The 12,511-nt window shown below is 41.9% G+C and overlaps 1 protein-coding gene across 8 annotated transcripts in view; it reads left to right on the top strand.

The window, feature by feature from the left end:
* Satb2 (special AT-rich sequence binding protein 2) overlaps window positions 1-12,511 on the top strand; it is a 187,210-nt gene that overhangs the window by 22,771 nt on the left and 151,928 nt on the right. For all 8 annotated transcript variants that reach the window (NM_001358580.1, NM_001358581.1, NM_139146.2 and 5 more), the window contains one exon: window positions 10,165-10,341. In NM_001358580.1, the coding sequence (NP_001345509.1) occupies window positions 10,165-10,341 (177 nt within the window). The remainder of the gene's footprint in view (window positions 1-10,164; window positions 10,342-12,511) is intronic.

The raw sequence follows: 12,511 nt of genomic DNA, 5'->3' as shown, positions 1-12,511 counted from the left end.
TGAAGATTGATGTATAGCTTGAAAGCAAGGTTGAGAGAGACAATTCCTTTCCATGAAGGGAGGCCTCTGAGACTATGCTCTCTGGTTCTCTGATAGCACCACTTAGGAAAGCCCCCTTCCTCACAGGCAGCCTTATGTAGAATAAACACAGGCTTGGGCTTGAAAATAGACCTGTCTGTCTGTCCTTCTCTTAACCAGAGAGAGGAGCTAGCACTCACAGGAGCTGGTATGAGCAATTCTCGCTCATCATCCAGGTTTGGCAGCCGCGCGGTCCAGAGACAGACTGCGTGCTCTTCCCCAGGCTCTGCTTCAGTGTGCCCACAAGCCTGCACCGATGCTTATAAGCCAACCCCACAGGAAATCCTTCTTTCCTTAATCCTGGCCTTGCCTGTTGGCTATTTTGTGTTATTCTTGTGAGATTAGAATTCTTTGGAAACCATAGCCTCAAGGTGTGGCTTGCTAAAATACTTCAGCGTGAGGTTTAGGGTTGACTTCAGAAAAGAAAGAATTTATAAATCTAGTAGTCTAGGGGAAGTGAAATCTTTTTGAGGTGTACATATCTGGAATTATCCCCAGTTTAACATTCTTTGCTTGGAGGGAAATAGAATTTCATTATTTTGTTTAGGGCAAGGACATCTTACTTTTTAATCCAGGAAACATATCATCTTAGACTTTAGATATATTTCGGTTAAAACAAAAGAAATCACATTCCTCTTTTGATTGAGTGGCAGCCTTTGATTGACCATAGTAAGGGTGAAAATAGTATTTTCTAGCTGGATGTGGTAGCTTATGCTGTAATCCTAGAACTTGGAAGGCAGAGGCAGGAAGATTACTTAAGGTTTTTCTTTTTCAGGGAGGAGCACTGGGGGACTAGCCTGGTCTACCTAGTAAATACCAGGGCATCCAGGGTTAGAGGGTGAGAAACATATCTCAGAAAAACAAAGCAACAAGATTTTCAGTGGGTTTCATAGGTGGTGACTTTCACACAGTTGCCTAGTTTTAAAAATAATCAAATTTAATGTTTCCTTTTAGAAATATGTAGAGTATAAAGAGAATGTCTTAGAATCACAGAGAGAAATAATAGTATTCTATTTTTATTAAGTAATTGCTATAAATTACACTGGTGTGTATATAGTTAAAAGATTGTGTCAGGGAAGTATTTTATCAGACCCTGTTTCCCTGGTCTGTGTTTATTAACTTCGTCTCAGTCACAGTAATAATGACCTCCATATTGTAAGCCAGAGATCTCATTGTCCCTGGAGGGAGCTATCAGATGCCCACTATGATGCTGAGTTTTTGTAGTCTCTGGTCTCCCTCTTTCCCCCCTTTCCACCCTCCCCATGTCAGAGCTCTCTGGGACTTGCTCCCTTTCCCTGTCCACAGGCATTTGATGGATATGAGAGTGAGGGTTTGGGAACAGGGATGCTGGTTGCCTATCCACTGAGATGCAGCTGTGTGGAATCTGCACCCGTTCATTCAGTGATCACTTCTTTACATTTCTGTTAGATATCCATAAATGTTTTACTGTTTAAACCCTAAACATAGTATTTTCTTTTATGAGGGAGAAACCTTTTTTTTTTTTTAATATAAAAACTTTACTTTTCGGTTTTCATTCGATAAAAATCTTTCCACTCTCACATGATTTCCTTTGAGGCTTTGCACCAGTGTTTGATCTCAATTTTTAATAATTTTTTTTGAGTTAAACTCCCCAAAGGAAACATGCTTGTGCTATGAAATATTCCCACTAGAAATACAGGTAGTCCTACCTTATTGAGCACTTGATTCCTGTATTAATTCCTAGCTTGAAAAACCTCAACACAGTTAACCTTGCTCTAACACTACACTGGAGGAATTAATCAAAAAATATTTTTTTAAAAAAATTGTTTGAATTAGATAAAGTAATATTTAGGCAGAGCTCAAAACCTGAGATAATGAAGCAAATAGTATAGGGACAGTTTTTATGACCCCCTTCTTTTGAGGGGTGGGACTCTAGTGAACAGTTGCTGTAGACAGAGTATTGAGAAGGGGCTGAGACAAATGTGTATGCATCCTTGTAAACATGAACACGGCTTAAAATCTACCCTGTCAGAAACTTGCAGAATCAAATTGCTCTTTGTCAGGAGACAAGAATCCGGATACTATTGAAATTTGCTATAATCACTTTTAATACATCATTGACTCTTTTGATGGGCATACTTCAACAACTGTTTAATTTTAAACTTTTAATTGTTCAGTTTTGAAATAATTATCTTCCAGCAATACGCCATGGGCTTGAGCTTTTCTGTAATATCCAGATTGAAAGGAGGCGTTTTGCTGCAATGTAGGCCGTGGTCCTGCTGACCAATTGCCTCCCCAAACCTGAACCTGGCGATTGGTGTTTGTAGCCCGGGAGTCCCAAGTCATGCAGCCTTCCGGTCCTCAAACAGAACCCACAGCAGTGCCTTATGCTGATATGCCAGCAGTCTCTGCCCACTGTGGACACGCATCGCCGCGTGGTCTGGCGAGCTTCCTGTGCCCAAGGGAAAAGCAGCTCGTGAATCCACGTGTCTGTCTCTTTCCTAGAAAGCACTTCCTGTGACCTGATGCTCACTACCGTGTAGGGGGCCCACAGTGATGCTGAGCAGTCCACGCCACTTATTAAAGAAGATGATAAGTGTCTAAGTGGAATTAGCATTGTGTTAAACTGAACCAACGTTTGTTTTGGACATCCCATAGGCCAGGCTTTGAGGTGGGGTGTGGCGGGGGGGGGGGGGGGGATTGTCTAAAGGTGGGCCTCTCCCTGAGGCAGCCACAGGCTAGGTGTGGCTGACATCCGGGGATTTAGTTGCCAGGGTTCAGCTGGGCCTGCAGCGGTCCCTGGTGTCGCTCATTCTTTGTTATTTAGGTAAGTTACCAGAGCCGTGCCTCCTGGGCTCCTATGACACTGTGGTTTCAAACTGCCTTCAAACTGGAGCCTGCCACTGAATTTCCTAGCAGTTAAGCAGCCCTGATGTCAGATTGAGTTACGATTCCTAAACTTGAGGACAGGTCTGGCAGCGGATGAATGTAATGCTACAACCGGTCCTTCTTTCGGCTATTTTGAGGCTCCCATTGAATCTTTGAGAAATAGTGTTCACTCTCCATACTTCTGTCTAACCCTGCACTTCATTTCTAAGGATAGGATCTGCTTCCGGGCTGACAAAGCAACTACTTTTACCACAAAAATCTTGCCTCATTTTTAACCCCTTGTGTCCCCAGATGGTGAGAGGGCGAGAGATGCATTAAGAGATTTTATTGTTGAAACTTTACTTGGTGGCGGGGTGTGTGTGTTCAGTCTGAAGTCCTGGTGGAGAGGAAACCTTTAGGTTTGCGGCTTTGTTTGTCTTTGCCTGTTTCTTTAGAGCAGACAGTAACCTTCCCTCTGTGGCCCTCCACCTTCCTGCCATCACCTCTGTGTGAGGGTTAAATGAAATCAACAGCCAGGAAGAGATGCTGGTATGGAGGTATGTTTGAGGGAGTCTCAAGGCCCCCAGATTGACCTGTGAACTTTTGGGTGACTCCCTTATCCTCGAATGACACACTTCTTTTACACCTACAATTGATGAATTTTTTTTCTACTTTTTTTTTTTAATACTATCTGACATTTCCCCCCAATTAAGTTTATTTGGAAGGAAATATGAAGGTACAGCCCTACCATGAACAGTCCAGTCATCCACAGAGTGCATACAGTGGCCCCATAACGTTACAGCCTGCAGTGCTGAGGTAGCCATTTTAAATCTGTGTGAGTATATACCTGAGATTCACAGAAGGACCAGGAGTACTTTTTTATACTACATCTTCTCTGTTAAAGGAGGAGATGGAGGCCTTTCCATAGCAAAATGAACTGTCTTTGAAACAAATGTTGCTGGAGATTGAACTGCTGGCCTTGTGTTTGCTAAGCATTCTACCCTTGAGCTCTATCCCCACCCCAAAAGTGTCACCTCCTTTATCAATTAATCTCAGAAAATTTCCACATCATCCCCTGAGGACGGGGAGTATACGGCAGCTGGGTTTGGAATGTGGCTGTCTTAATCTCAGAAGGCTGGGCCTGAGAAAGTAGGGAGGCAAGGACAGGGCCAAGGCGAGCTACTACTCTAGGAAAGACACAACTTGGTTAATTTTGAAATTTTGTTTGTGGCCCCAACCAGGAGGTAAATGATGTGCACATTTGTTTTCTGTTTCCGGTTATGATTCTTGGCTCTCAAACTGCACTTTGCTGTTTTAGGGTAGGAGAAAAAGGATAGAAAGTAATGTTGCTCCTGCTCTCCCTCTCTGTCTCTGTATGTATGTGTGTCTGTCAGAGAGAGAGACAGAGAGACAGAGACAGAAGGAGATTATACAAATACTTTCATTTTTCTAGTAAATTGTAATAGGAAAAAGATAGCCTGCCCTTTCGCTCCAGTCTTTGGAGAATAGACTGTATTAAGTTGGCTTCCTGAATTTCTCCCGTCTTTCTTGGGCTTGGTGTAGAAGTTATTTATAATGGAGGTTGTGGAATGTGGTACTTTGCTTCAGGTTCAGTTTATGCAAAGAACGGATAGGGAGGCTCTGTGCACAGCCTTTGTATCTTCAGTTCTTCTGGAATCTTAGGTGACAGATAGTGCGAGATAAACTGAGGAGTGGTCCTGTGGCTGCCTTCATTCCTGAAATGGGTGGGTTTTAGGAGCCACAGGGAGGACAAAGGCAGGCCTGCTATGACCTCAAATAGCTACTGCCCTTCAGGTTGCTGTTCCAAGAATGAAGGTGGACTCAAAAGAGGACAAAGGGGGCCAGGACAAGGGTGGAGTCTGGCCCTTCAGAGTCTTTTCTCATTTTGTCTGTAGTGCCTGAAGAGCAGATCATTTCTGAAGTCATTCCAAGCCTCGCACTGCCCCCACAAATGGGGGTCCTCAAAAAATTCACTGATTCAGTAGCACCGCCCTCTTGGAGGTACAGCGAGTGGAAAGGGTTGCTAGCTAATAGGGCAAGTTGTTGGGTCCCTGTGGGTGGAGTCTGGGATATATTCTCAGAGGAGAATGTGGGGTTTAGATGGGCCGAGTTGTTGCTCTGCCTCAGCTGCATCATTTTCTGGTCCTTTCAGACGCTTCATTTATTAGCTGAGGTCAATGAGGACCTTCTCAGGTGGTAAATATGAGGAAAAAGTACAGGTGACTCGGTGGGTGGGGCGATTCCACCCAGCTGAGGTGGCAACCTCCAGCTGTGATGATCCTGTGCTTCAGGCCAATCTTCCATCTCTCCGGGCTGAGGTTAAAGCACTCAGAGAGCTGGAGAATATTCTAGTTCCTCTCCTTTTGCCCATGGGAGCATTCCTTGTAGCTCAGGACCAGGAAAAGGAAGTGGGAGAGCTTAGAAAAGACGTAGGACTCCCACTGTTAGCAATCAAGTAGCTGCCTAAGGTTTGCTAGGTGTAGAAGAGAGGCAAACACCTTTTACTATCTGAGATAAACAGAATAGCTTTTGTTCTTAAGTTACCTAAGATCTAGAATCCAAAGGAGAGATCCTCACGTATGAGGGGTGGGGTGAAGTGCTCAGGACGATCACGTACTTCCATGTCTTAGTATCATTTTTTAGTGAGTTTTTTCTGTGTGCAAAAAGCCATTGTGTGTGTTTGTAATTTGGCAGATTGCTTGTAGGGGCATATTATCTCACAGAAAATATAAGGCACATGTGTGATGTCTAACAGCCACACTTAAAACAAGCTAAAAAAAACCAAGTAACAATTTTAACAATGCATTTAATTCAGTTTGTTCAAATATTATTTCTACATGCAATTCATTTTCTAACAAATGTTTATAATACATTTACTTTTGTTGCTTTTTTTTTTTTTGGTAGTAAGTCATTAAAATCGAGTGTCTTTTATACTTAACACGGGTCTCAGTTGAAGAGGAGACACTTCAAGGCCATGCTTTTTGCTATAGAGCATGTTGAATGCTATTGGTTATTCTTGTTTGTATGATAAACCATACAGTGATTTCTAGTTTCATTAGGTTATTTGGTGATAGTTTATTCAGTCACTATTAGTGTTATTTTTATTTGAAGAAATACTTTCTTAGTGTCCTGAACATTGCTTACTGAAAAGTATTGAAGAAATGATTGTCTTTTTTCCATCTGTAAAATGGCATTGATACTCATATTTAAAAAAGAAGGCTAGATAACATTGTCTGAGAGCTGGCTGACCTAGATGTATTGCACGTGCACATGCACACCACACACACACACACACACTCACACACACACACACACACACACACACACATCATTTGCATGTTAGCTGGGAGAATTTGAGTCTTAGAGAACTCTACATACATTATGAACAGTCAGTGACTCAGGCAGAGTGACCGAAGCAGGATTGTTTGACTCCAGGGCCGACTGCCTGCCACCCCAGGGCTTTTCAGAACATCTAACTATCTTCCCACCGGTCTGTTCACATGGCCGAGGTGGCAGTACAGAGGCTGGAGCCATGGCTCTTTAGGATGCATGCCCTTCTTCAGAACTATGACAATGAACATGGCTGTTCCAGCCTTCTAACAGATGACAGCAGGGAAGCACGCTTCTCTAGGGGAGAGAGCCCCGTTTCCTGTCTGCAGTGACAGAGGACAGCATATGTCCTGCTTGCCTGAACTAGTCATGATTTTTAGTAAATGGCTGGGGCCCAAGTGCCTGTCTTCAGATTAAACTACCTGCCTACCTCCAGCAATTGTAAAAGGCTTAACAAGGCTTATGATCAAAAGGTCCAAAGTTCTCCACTTGATCATCTGGAAATGGGTCTGTGCCACAATAAAAGAAAAATAATGCCGTAAGCTCAAATACGGGGCTGGAGCCCGAGGCTTCCTTTATTCTCTCGTCTCCTTTAGAACTTGTAACTGTGTTTGGCTCTCTGCTGCTGCTTCTTTATTGAAGCTACTTTATTCTTGCCACTGTTACATTTATTTTTGAAGCATTTTGTAAATTCCCTCCCTGTCCTCTTCTCTATTCTTCCTTTGCCAGAGGACAGCAGTGAGACTGGGGAGGAGTCACTTCCTTGGGAGGTGCACATTTCTTCTTGCCCTGTGTAGGCTTCCCTGGGGTAGACCTGTTTTCAAAGGCTTTTGAGTCCTATGCCTTAATTTTCACGTCAATTATACCAGTTTGCTATTTTTCACTTATTTCACCATTTTCATTAGTAATTGCATCAGTTTTTCTTTTTTTTCTTTTCTTTTTTTTTTCCTTTTTTTTTTTTTTGGTAAAAACAGAATTGCATTATAAAGCCATAATTGTTGAATCAATCAAGTACTAGTAAAATGATTAATTTTTCCAACAATGGAATACAACCTATTACCATATCTGTGATCCTGTGTGTGTATGCCTGTGAGCCTGTGTGTATCCACTGTGTGTGTGTGTGCTTGAGTGTGCGTGCACTTGTTCGTGTGCATGCTAATAGAGATTTGAAGTTGATATCGGGTGTTTCCTCTGTCATTTCCCACCTTACTTTTTGAGGCGGAGTATCCCATCGAACCAGGAGCTTGTCATTTTGGCTAAGCTGGCTGGCTAGTAGTCCAGGATCCTCCTGTCTCTTGGCCCTCACTGCTGCAGTCACAGAACACATGAGTCACTGTGCATGGCTTTGCATTGTGCTGGGTATCTGAACTGTGGTCTTTGTTCTTACAACAAGCACTCATCCACTGAGCCATCTTATTTTTTAGGTAGGTGACCCAGGTAAGGGGATTGGTGGTTGCTTTTGACTAGAAGGAATTACTGCTGTTGTGCTAGCCAGCAGTTGTTCCCTCCAATCACAAACTAAAATGTTTAAGAAATATTTTTCCCAAACTGAGAGTTATAAAACATCAGTTTCTTACATGTTATAGACACCTGAGATTTTATGTTGTATTTTGTATTTAACTAGTTGTGCTGTTACTTTGAAATTAATAGGACCAGTCCCAGACTTACTTAGTCATGGGTGAATGCTAGTTTATAGAGTAGCTAGATTCATTTAAAGGCCTTATCTGTGGTCCCCAGATGTGTGACATGTACGTGTTGACATTAGGAACTGCACATGGATTTTCAGCACTGAAACCTCTGTAGACACAGGTATTAGCGATGAGGCAGCTTATGGCACTGCTGGCTACGTGGCTGTGTGTGAGCATATGCTTAAATCACTAGAGGTAGCAACGAGCCTGCTTCCTTTAACAAAGATTATATACCAGTATGTAAGAGTTAAAAGGTCTAAATGGGGCTATTCCCTGCCGGGAAGGGCTCTCCTGGATGGGTTGTATAAAATGCCATTATGCTTGCTTAGGAAGGTTTTACAATGCTTCCAGCTACAGTGCGGGCAGAAGCCATAGCAGACTTGTTCTTACCTGTATCTATGGAGTGATGGGTGATACCTGACACATAGTAGGTGCAATCAATAAGTGCTATACAAAATGAATGATGAAAAGATAATGTGAGAGACATCTGATTTGTACTCTTCGTTATGTATCTTAAATATATTTGGGAATAACCTCCCATAAACAAATAAATAATAAATACTTCACAGATGGTAACCAAGGAAAACAGCACTATAAAGCACTACACTAAATCATCTCCTTTGCCTAATGTTTGAGTCGTCTCACTGCCACCTTGCATTTTCCATGGTTCTGTACGATGGATGAGTTTTCTGTGGGGAGTAATGATGGAGTCAAGGGTTGTCCCAAGTGTGGTGTGGTGAGACGTGTTGGGCTGTTGCTCAGGCTTAATAATAATTACCAAGATCTTTAATGATAACAATTCTTAATGAGTATTATTATTGTTAATAATGATATTTAATAATTATACCCAATACTTATTATCTTTAATAATAATAATTAGCACATGGGAACCAGTTGTACCATTGTATTATCTTTAGAACAAAACCCTGAGTCTGTGGGCCAGGAGTCTGCAAAAGTGCCTGCTTTTCGCCTCTGCTTTCCAGATCTCAGTGAGTCAGGAGGCATCTGGGGTCAGAGCAGGGAGAGCTGCTGGAAGCCTTCTATACATCTGTGCCTTGGGCCTATCTATCCTCAGTCAGGTTATAGAGGCCTTGTTTTCATTATGGAGTGCCTGGACCAAGTGCTGTCACACTTCCCATCCTCCCTCTGCCCGCCTGTACATCCTTTATAACGTTTGTGTTTTGTTGCACAAAAAAAAAAAAAAAAAAAAAAATAGAGAATGACTCAGTGCAGATCCTCCTTCCATAATGTACTAATTTGTGTGACTTATGCAGGGCAGAGTCCATGTTTATTACATGTCCATTGGTAAATCTTTGATCTTCTTTTGTCTTGCTGTGTTTAGATTTACATGCCTGTATGACATTTTCTAAAAAAAAAGTTAAAAACTGTTTGGTGAATTAAACATTTTTTAAGCTTTTCACACTTTGATACAAAGCAGAGAAATATTTCAGTGACAACCGATTTCAACAGATTTTTGAAATAGACTAATTTGCTTTATTCTTTAGGGTAGTTTATTTATTTATTTTTTTATCTGCAAACATTGAAAAGTATTCTGTCCAGGGATAACTCGTGTTCATGTATAAAATAATTCCAAGGACATGAAGTTTGCATTTAGCTGTATGCTTTATATTAGTTCAACATTAGTTGAGATTTTTCTGATCTGTACTTTTTTCAAGCTAACTTGGGTTGTTTACTGAATCCTAGAAGAGGACTGCTCTTGAATTCCTGTTGACTTTCCTGTATACACTCACATAACTTCTCAGGCCTGGAACTATAACATGCCTCCCTACTGGGTGCTGTAGACTAGCAGCATCGAAATACATTTCTAGACAAAACCAGAGATGACCTGAAAATACTAGTGTTCGGCCAGCCTAAGACCGCAGACATTAAAGGTCCTAAGGTCACCTCGACCTGGGCCACATGCTAAGATACCTCCTTGTGTAGCTGACTTTTTAATCACTGTGGTTTGAGGTCTTTTGCCCCAGTCCTCAGCAATGCTGCTGCAACAGGACTGTCATTATAGAGAAGATCCATTCTCCTCTCCCGAAGCCTTGCATGGGGCCCATAACCATCAGGCTGCTCAACCTTAACTGTGTGTGATTCTAGCCTAGTAACTTTGAGAGCTGTCTCTTCCCTTCTTTTCCTATGGCTCCAACTGCCTTGTAACACCCCGTTCTGCTGTCTGATTGTGTCCTCCTAGGTTTGATGATTCCAGTTTTCTGTGTGGTGGAGCAGTTGGATGGCTCTCTTGAATACGACAACCGAGAAGAGCACGCTGAGTTCGTCTTGGTGCGGAAAGATGTGCTTTTTAGCCAGCTGGTGGAGACCGCGCTCCTGGCCCTGGGGTATTCCCACAGCTCTGCAGCGCAGGCCCAAGGTATTCCTTCTCTCTTTCCTTCTTAGCCTCCGTGTGACCCAGGGAAGTATTGGTTTTTCCAAAAGGGGCTGCAAAACAGTTGTTGGACGCTGCACCTGACACCAGGCCTCAGAAATGTTGGAGGATCTTGTTTTCTTGTTCTGTGAAGTATTTGTCCAGTGCCACAAAAACCAACCAGACTGACTTGTATTTTAAAGCAACCGTCATGATGTTTTTGCATTTGTAATTTTGTTATTTTGCACTAAGTCAGCAAATTGGTGTTTTCGGGTTCAGTGCTGAGATATTTGCCCCGCCCCCCCGCCCGACTTATCCCAACTTTAATATATGGTTTCTAAGCATAAGAAATTTATTTGTTTACTGCCTTGGGCTTATGGTTTCTGCAGTTTGGCATCAGGTTTTAATTAAACAGGAATCAAGTTGCATCTTATGCTTTTGTACCTTTGAAAACTGTTGTTCAGTCTTGATGTGGTCCATTCATTTTAAAAAATCAGTTTCTTTGTAGTCACTCATTTTTACCTATTCAATTAACTGCTAACGTTGCATTATTCTGTTGATAATCCCAGGGAGCTTATGTGCACTGCTCTTGTTTTTTTCTGAAGCATACTCTATTGTTCTGCTATGCCAAAGATGCAGCAAAACAAATAATAACAATATTCCTCAAACCTTGACTAATAGGAAAAGAAACTTGAGCCAGTAGAATTATTGTCCTTGTATTTCAGGTGAAGTGACTGAATCACATAGTTTTTGGTAATAGTTTTAAATAAAGGTGAGAAATTCATAACATCCCTGGCTCACTTTATATGCTAATTTCTTACCATCATTTGTATTAACATTGCTGTGGTTCCCAAGATTTCTTCGTATGCCTTGAGTCTGGCTTCATGTCATCATTAAGAGAGATCCTCCAGCTGGGCAGTGGTGGTGCACGCCTTTAATCCCAGCACTTGGGAGGCAGAAGCAGGCAGATTTCTGAGTTCGAGGCCAGCCTGGTTTACAGAGTGAGTTCCGGGACAGCCAGGACTATACACCCTGACTTGAGGAAAAAAAAAAAAAAAGATTACAAGGGGAGATCAGGTATTCATAGAGCTAGTCATGCAGAAGCCTATGATGTAGGACTTAGAATTTTAAGGTCTTCCCTTTGATTCTATATGCACATTGGTGCTTTTTAAAAGGTAGACTTTGTTTAAATTATAGAGTAGTTCTACCAGGGTGGTCAAGCATATTTTCCCAGGTGAGTGTACCCTACATCCATGTCCTGTCATCTTAGTGCAGAATCCTGCCCTTGGCCAGGCTGAGTGCAGAGACAGCAGCTGTACTGTGGAGTCCACCGCTTTCCCAGCAGCATAACAAAGGGTGGCTTCCTTCTTTTCCTTGAAAACTTTCTTCCTGTGTGAGGGATTCAGGATTTGATCTCCAATAAATTGTATATTGGACACCACTACTTTTATCTCACATGACATGCCCAAATGAATGAAAAGAACTGTTGCCCAGTCCCTGTAAACTTTGATGTCGGTTCAGGGATATTTTCCTTCGAATGTAAAGGTCATTGTATCCTACCGCTTGCATCCTGGCATGCTGGCTTCCTGTTTGACAGGGCTATCTATCTCAGTTAGCATGGCTGCTCGGTACATCATGAGATCACATGTGGAACACGAAGCACTAAGTGGCCAAGATTTGATTCTTGGCACGAGCTAAGGAAGAGACTCTCAGGGAAGCTACACTAGGGAGCCCCATTGACTCTCAGTGATGTGAACTGAGAGGCCCCACTCACAAAGATGAGCCTGGCAGGCAAGCAGTGACTGTTGTCTGTTGTGGAGCATAAGGAGGGGGTGAGCCAAAAGTAAAATAATACATATTACATATATTTATAGATACTTTTGGTTAAGTTGAATTAACTTATCAAAACTACTGTCTAGATTATGTTGTGGGAAAAAGAAGTTTTATTAACATAAACCCCACAGACTTACAAAAAATATTATACTTTGCTTGTTTTTTTCTTATGCTGATGACCTGTTTTGAATAAATGGGAAAACTTAGAATTGTTCATATTTTTTAAAAGATGTATTCTTATATTTACCATTCTGATGATTAGAAGGTTAAATACTCTATTATGGCTAGGTGGAAAATCTTGAATAACATTTTTGGAATAAGTATATTAGATCTTTCTTGTCAT

This window comes from Mus musculus, chromosome 1 (assembly GCF_000001635.26).
Source record: "Mus musculus strain C57BL/6J chromosome 1, GRCm38.p6 C57BL/6J".
In the NCBI taxonomy this organism is placed as follows: domain Eukaryota; kingdom Metazoa; phylum Chordata; class Mammalia; order Rodentia; family Muridae; genus Mus; species Mus musculus.
This window is presented reverse-complemented; position numbering and strand designations above follow the sequence as displayed.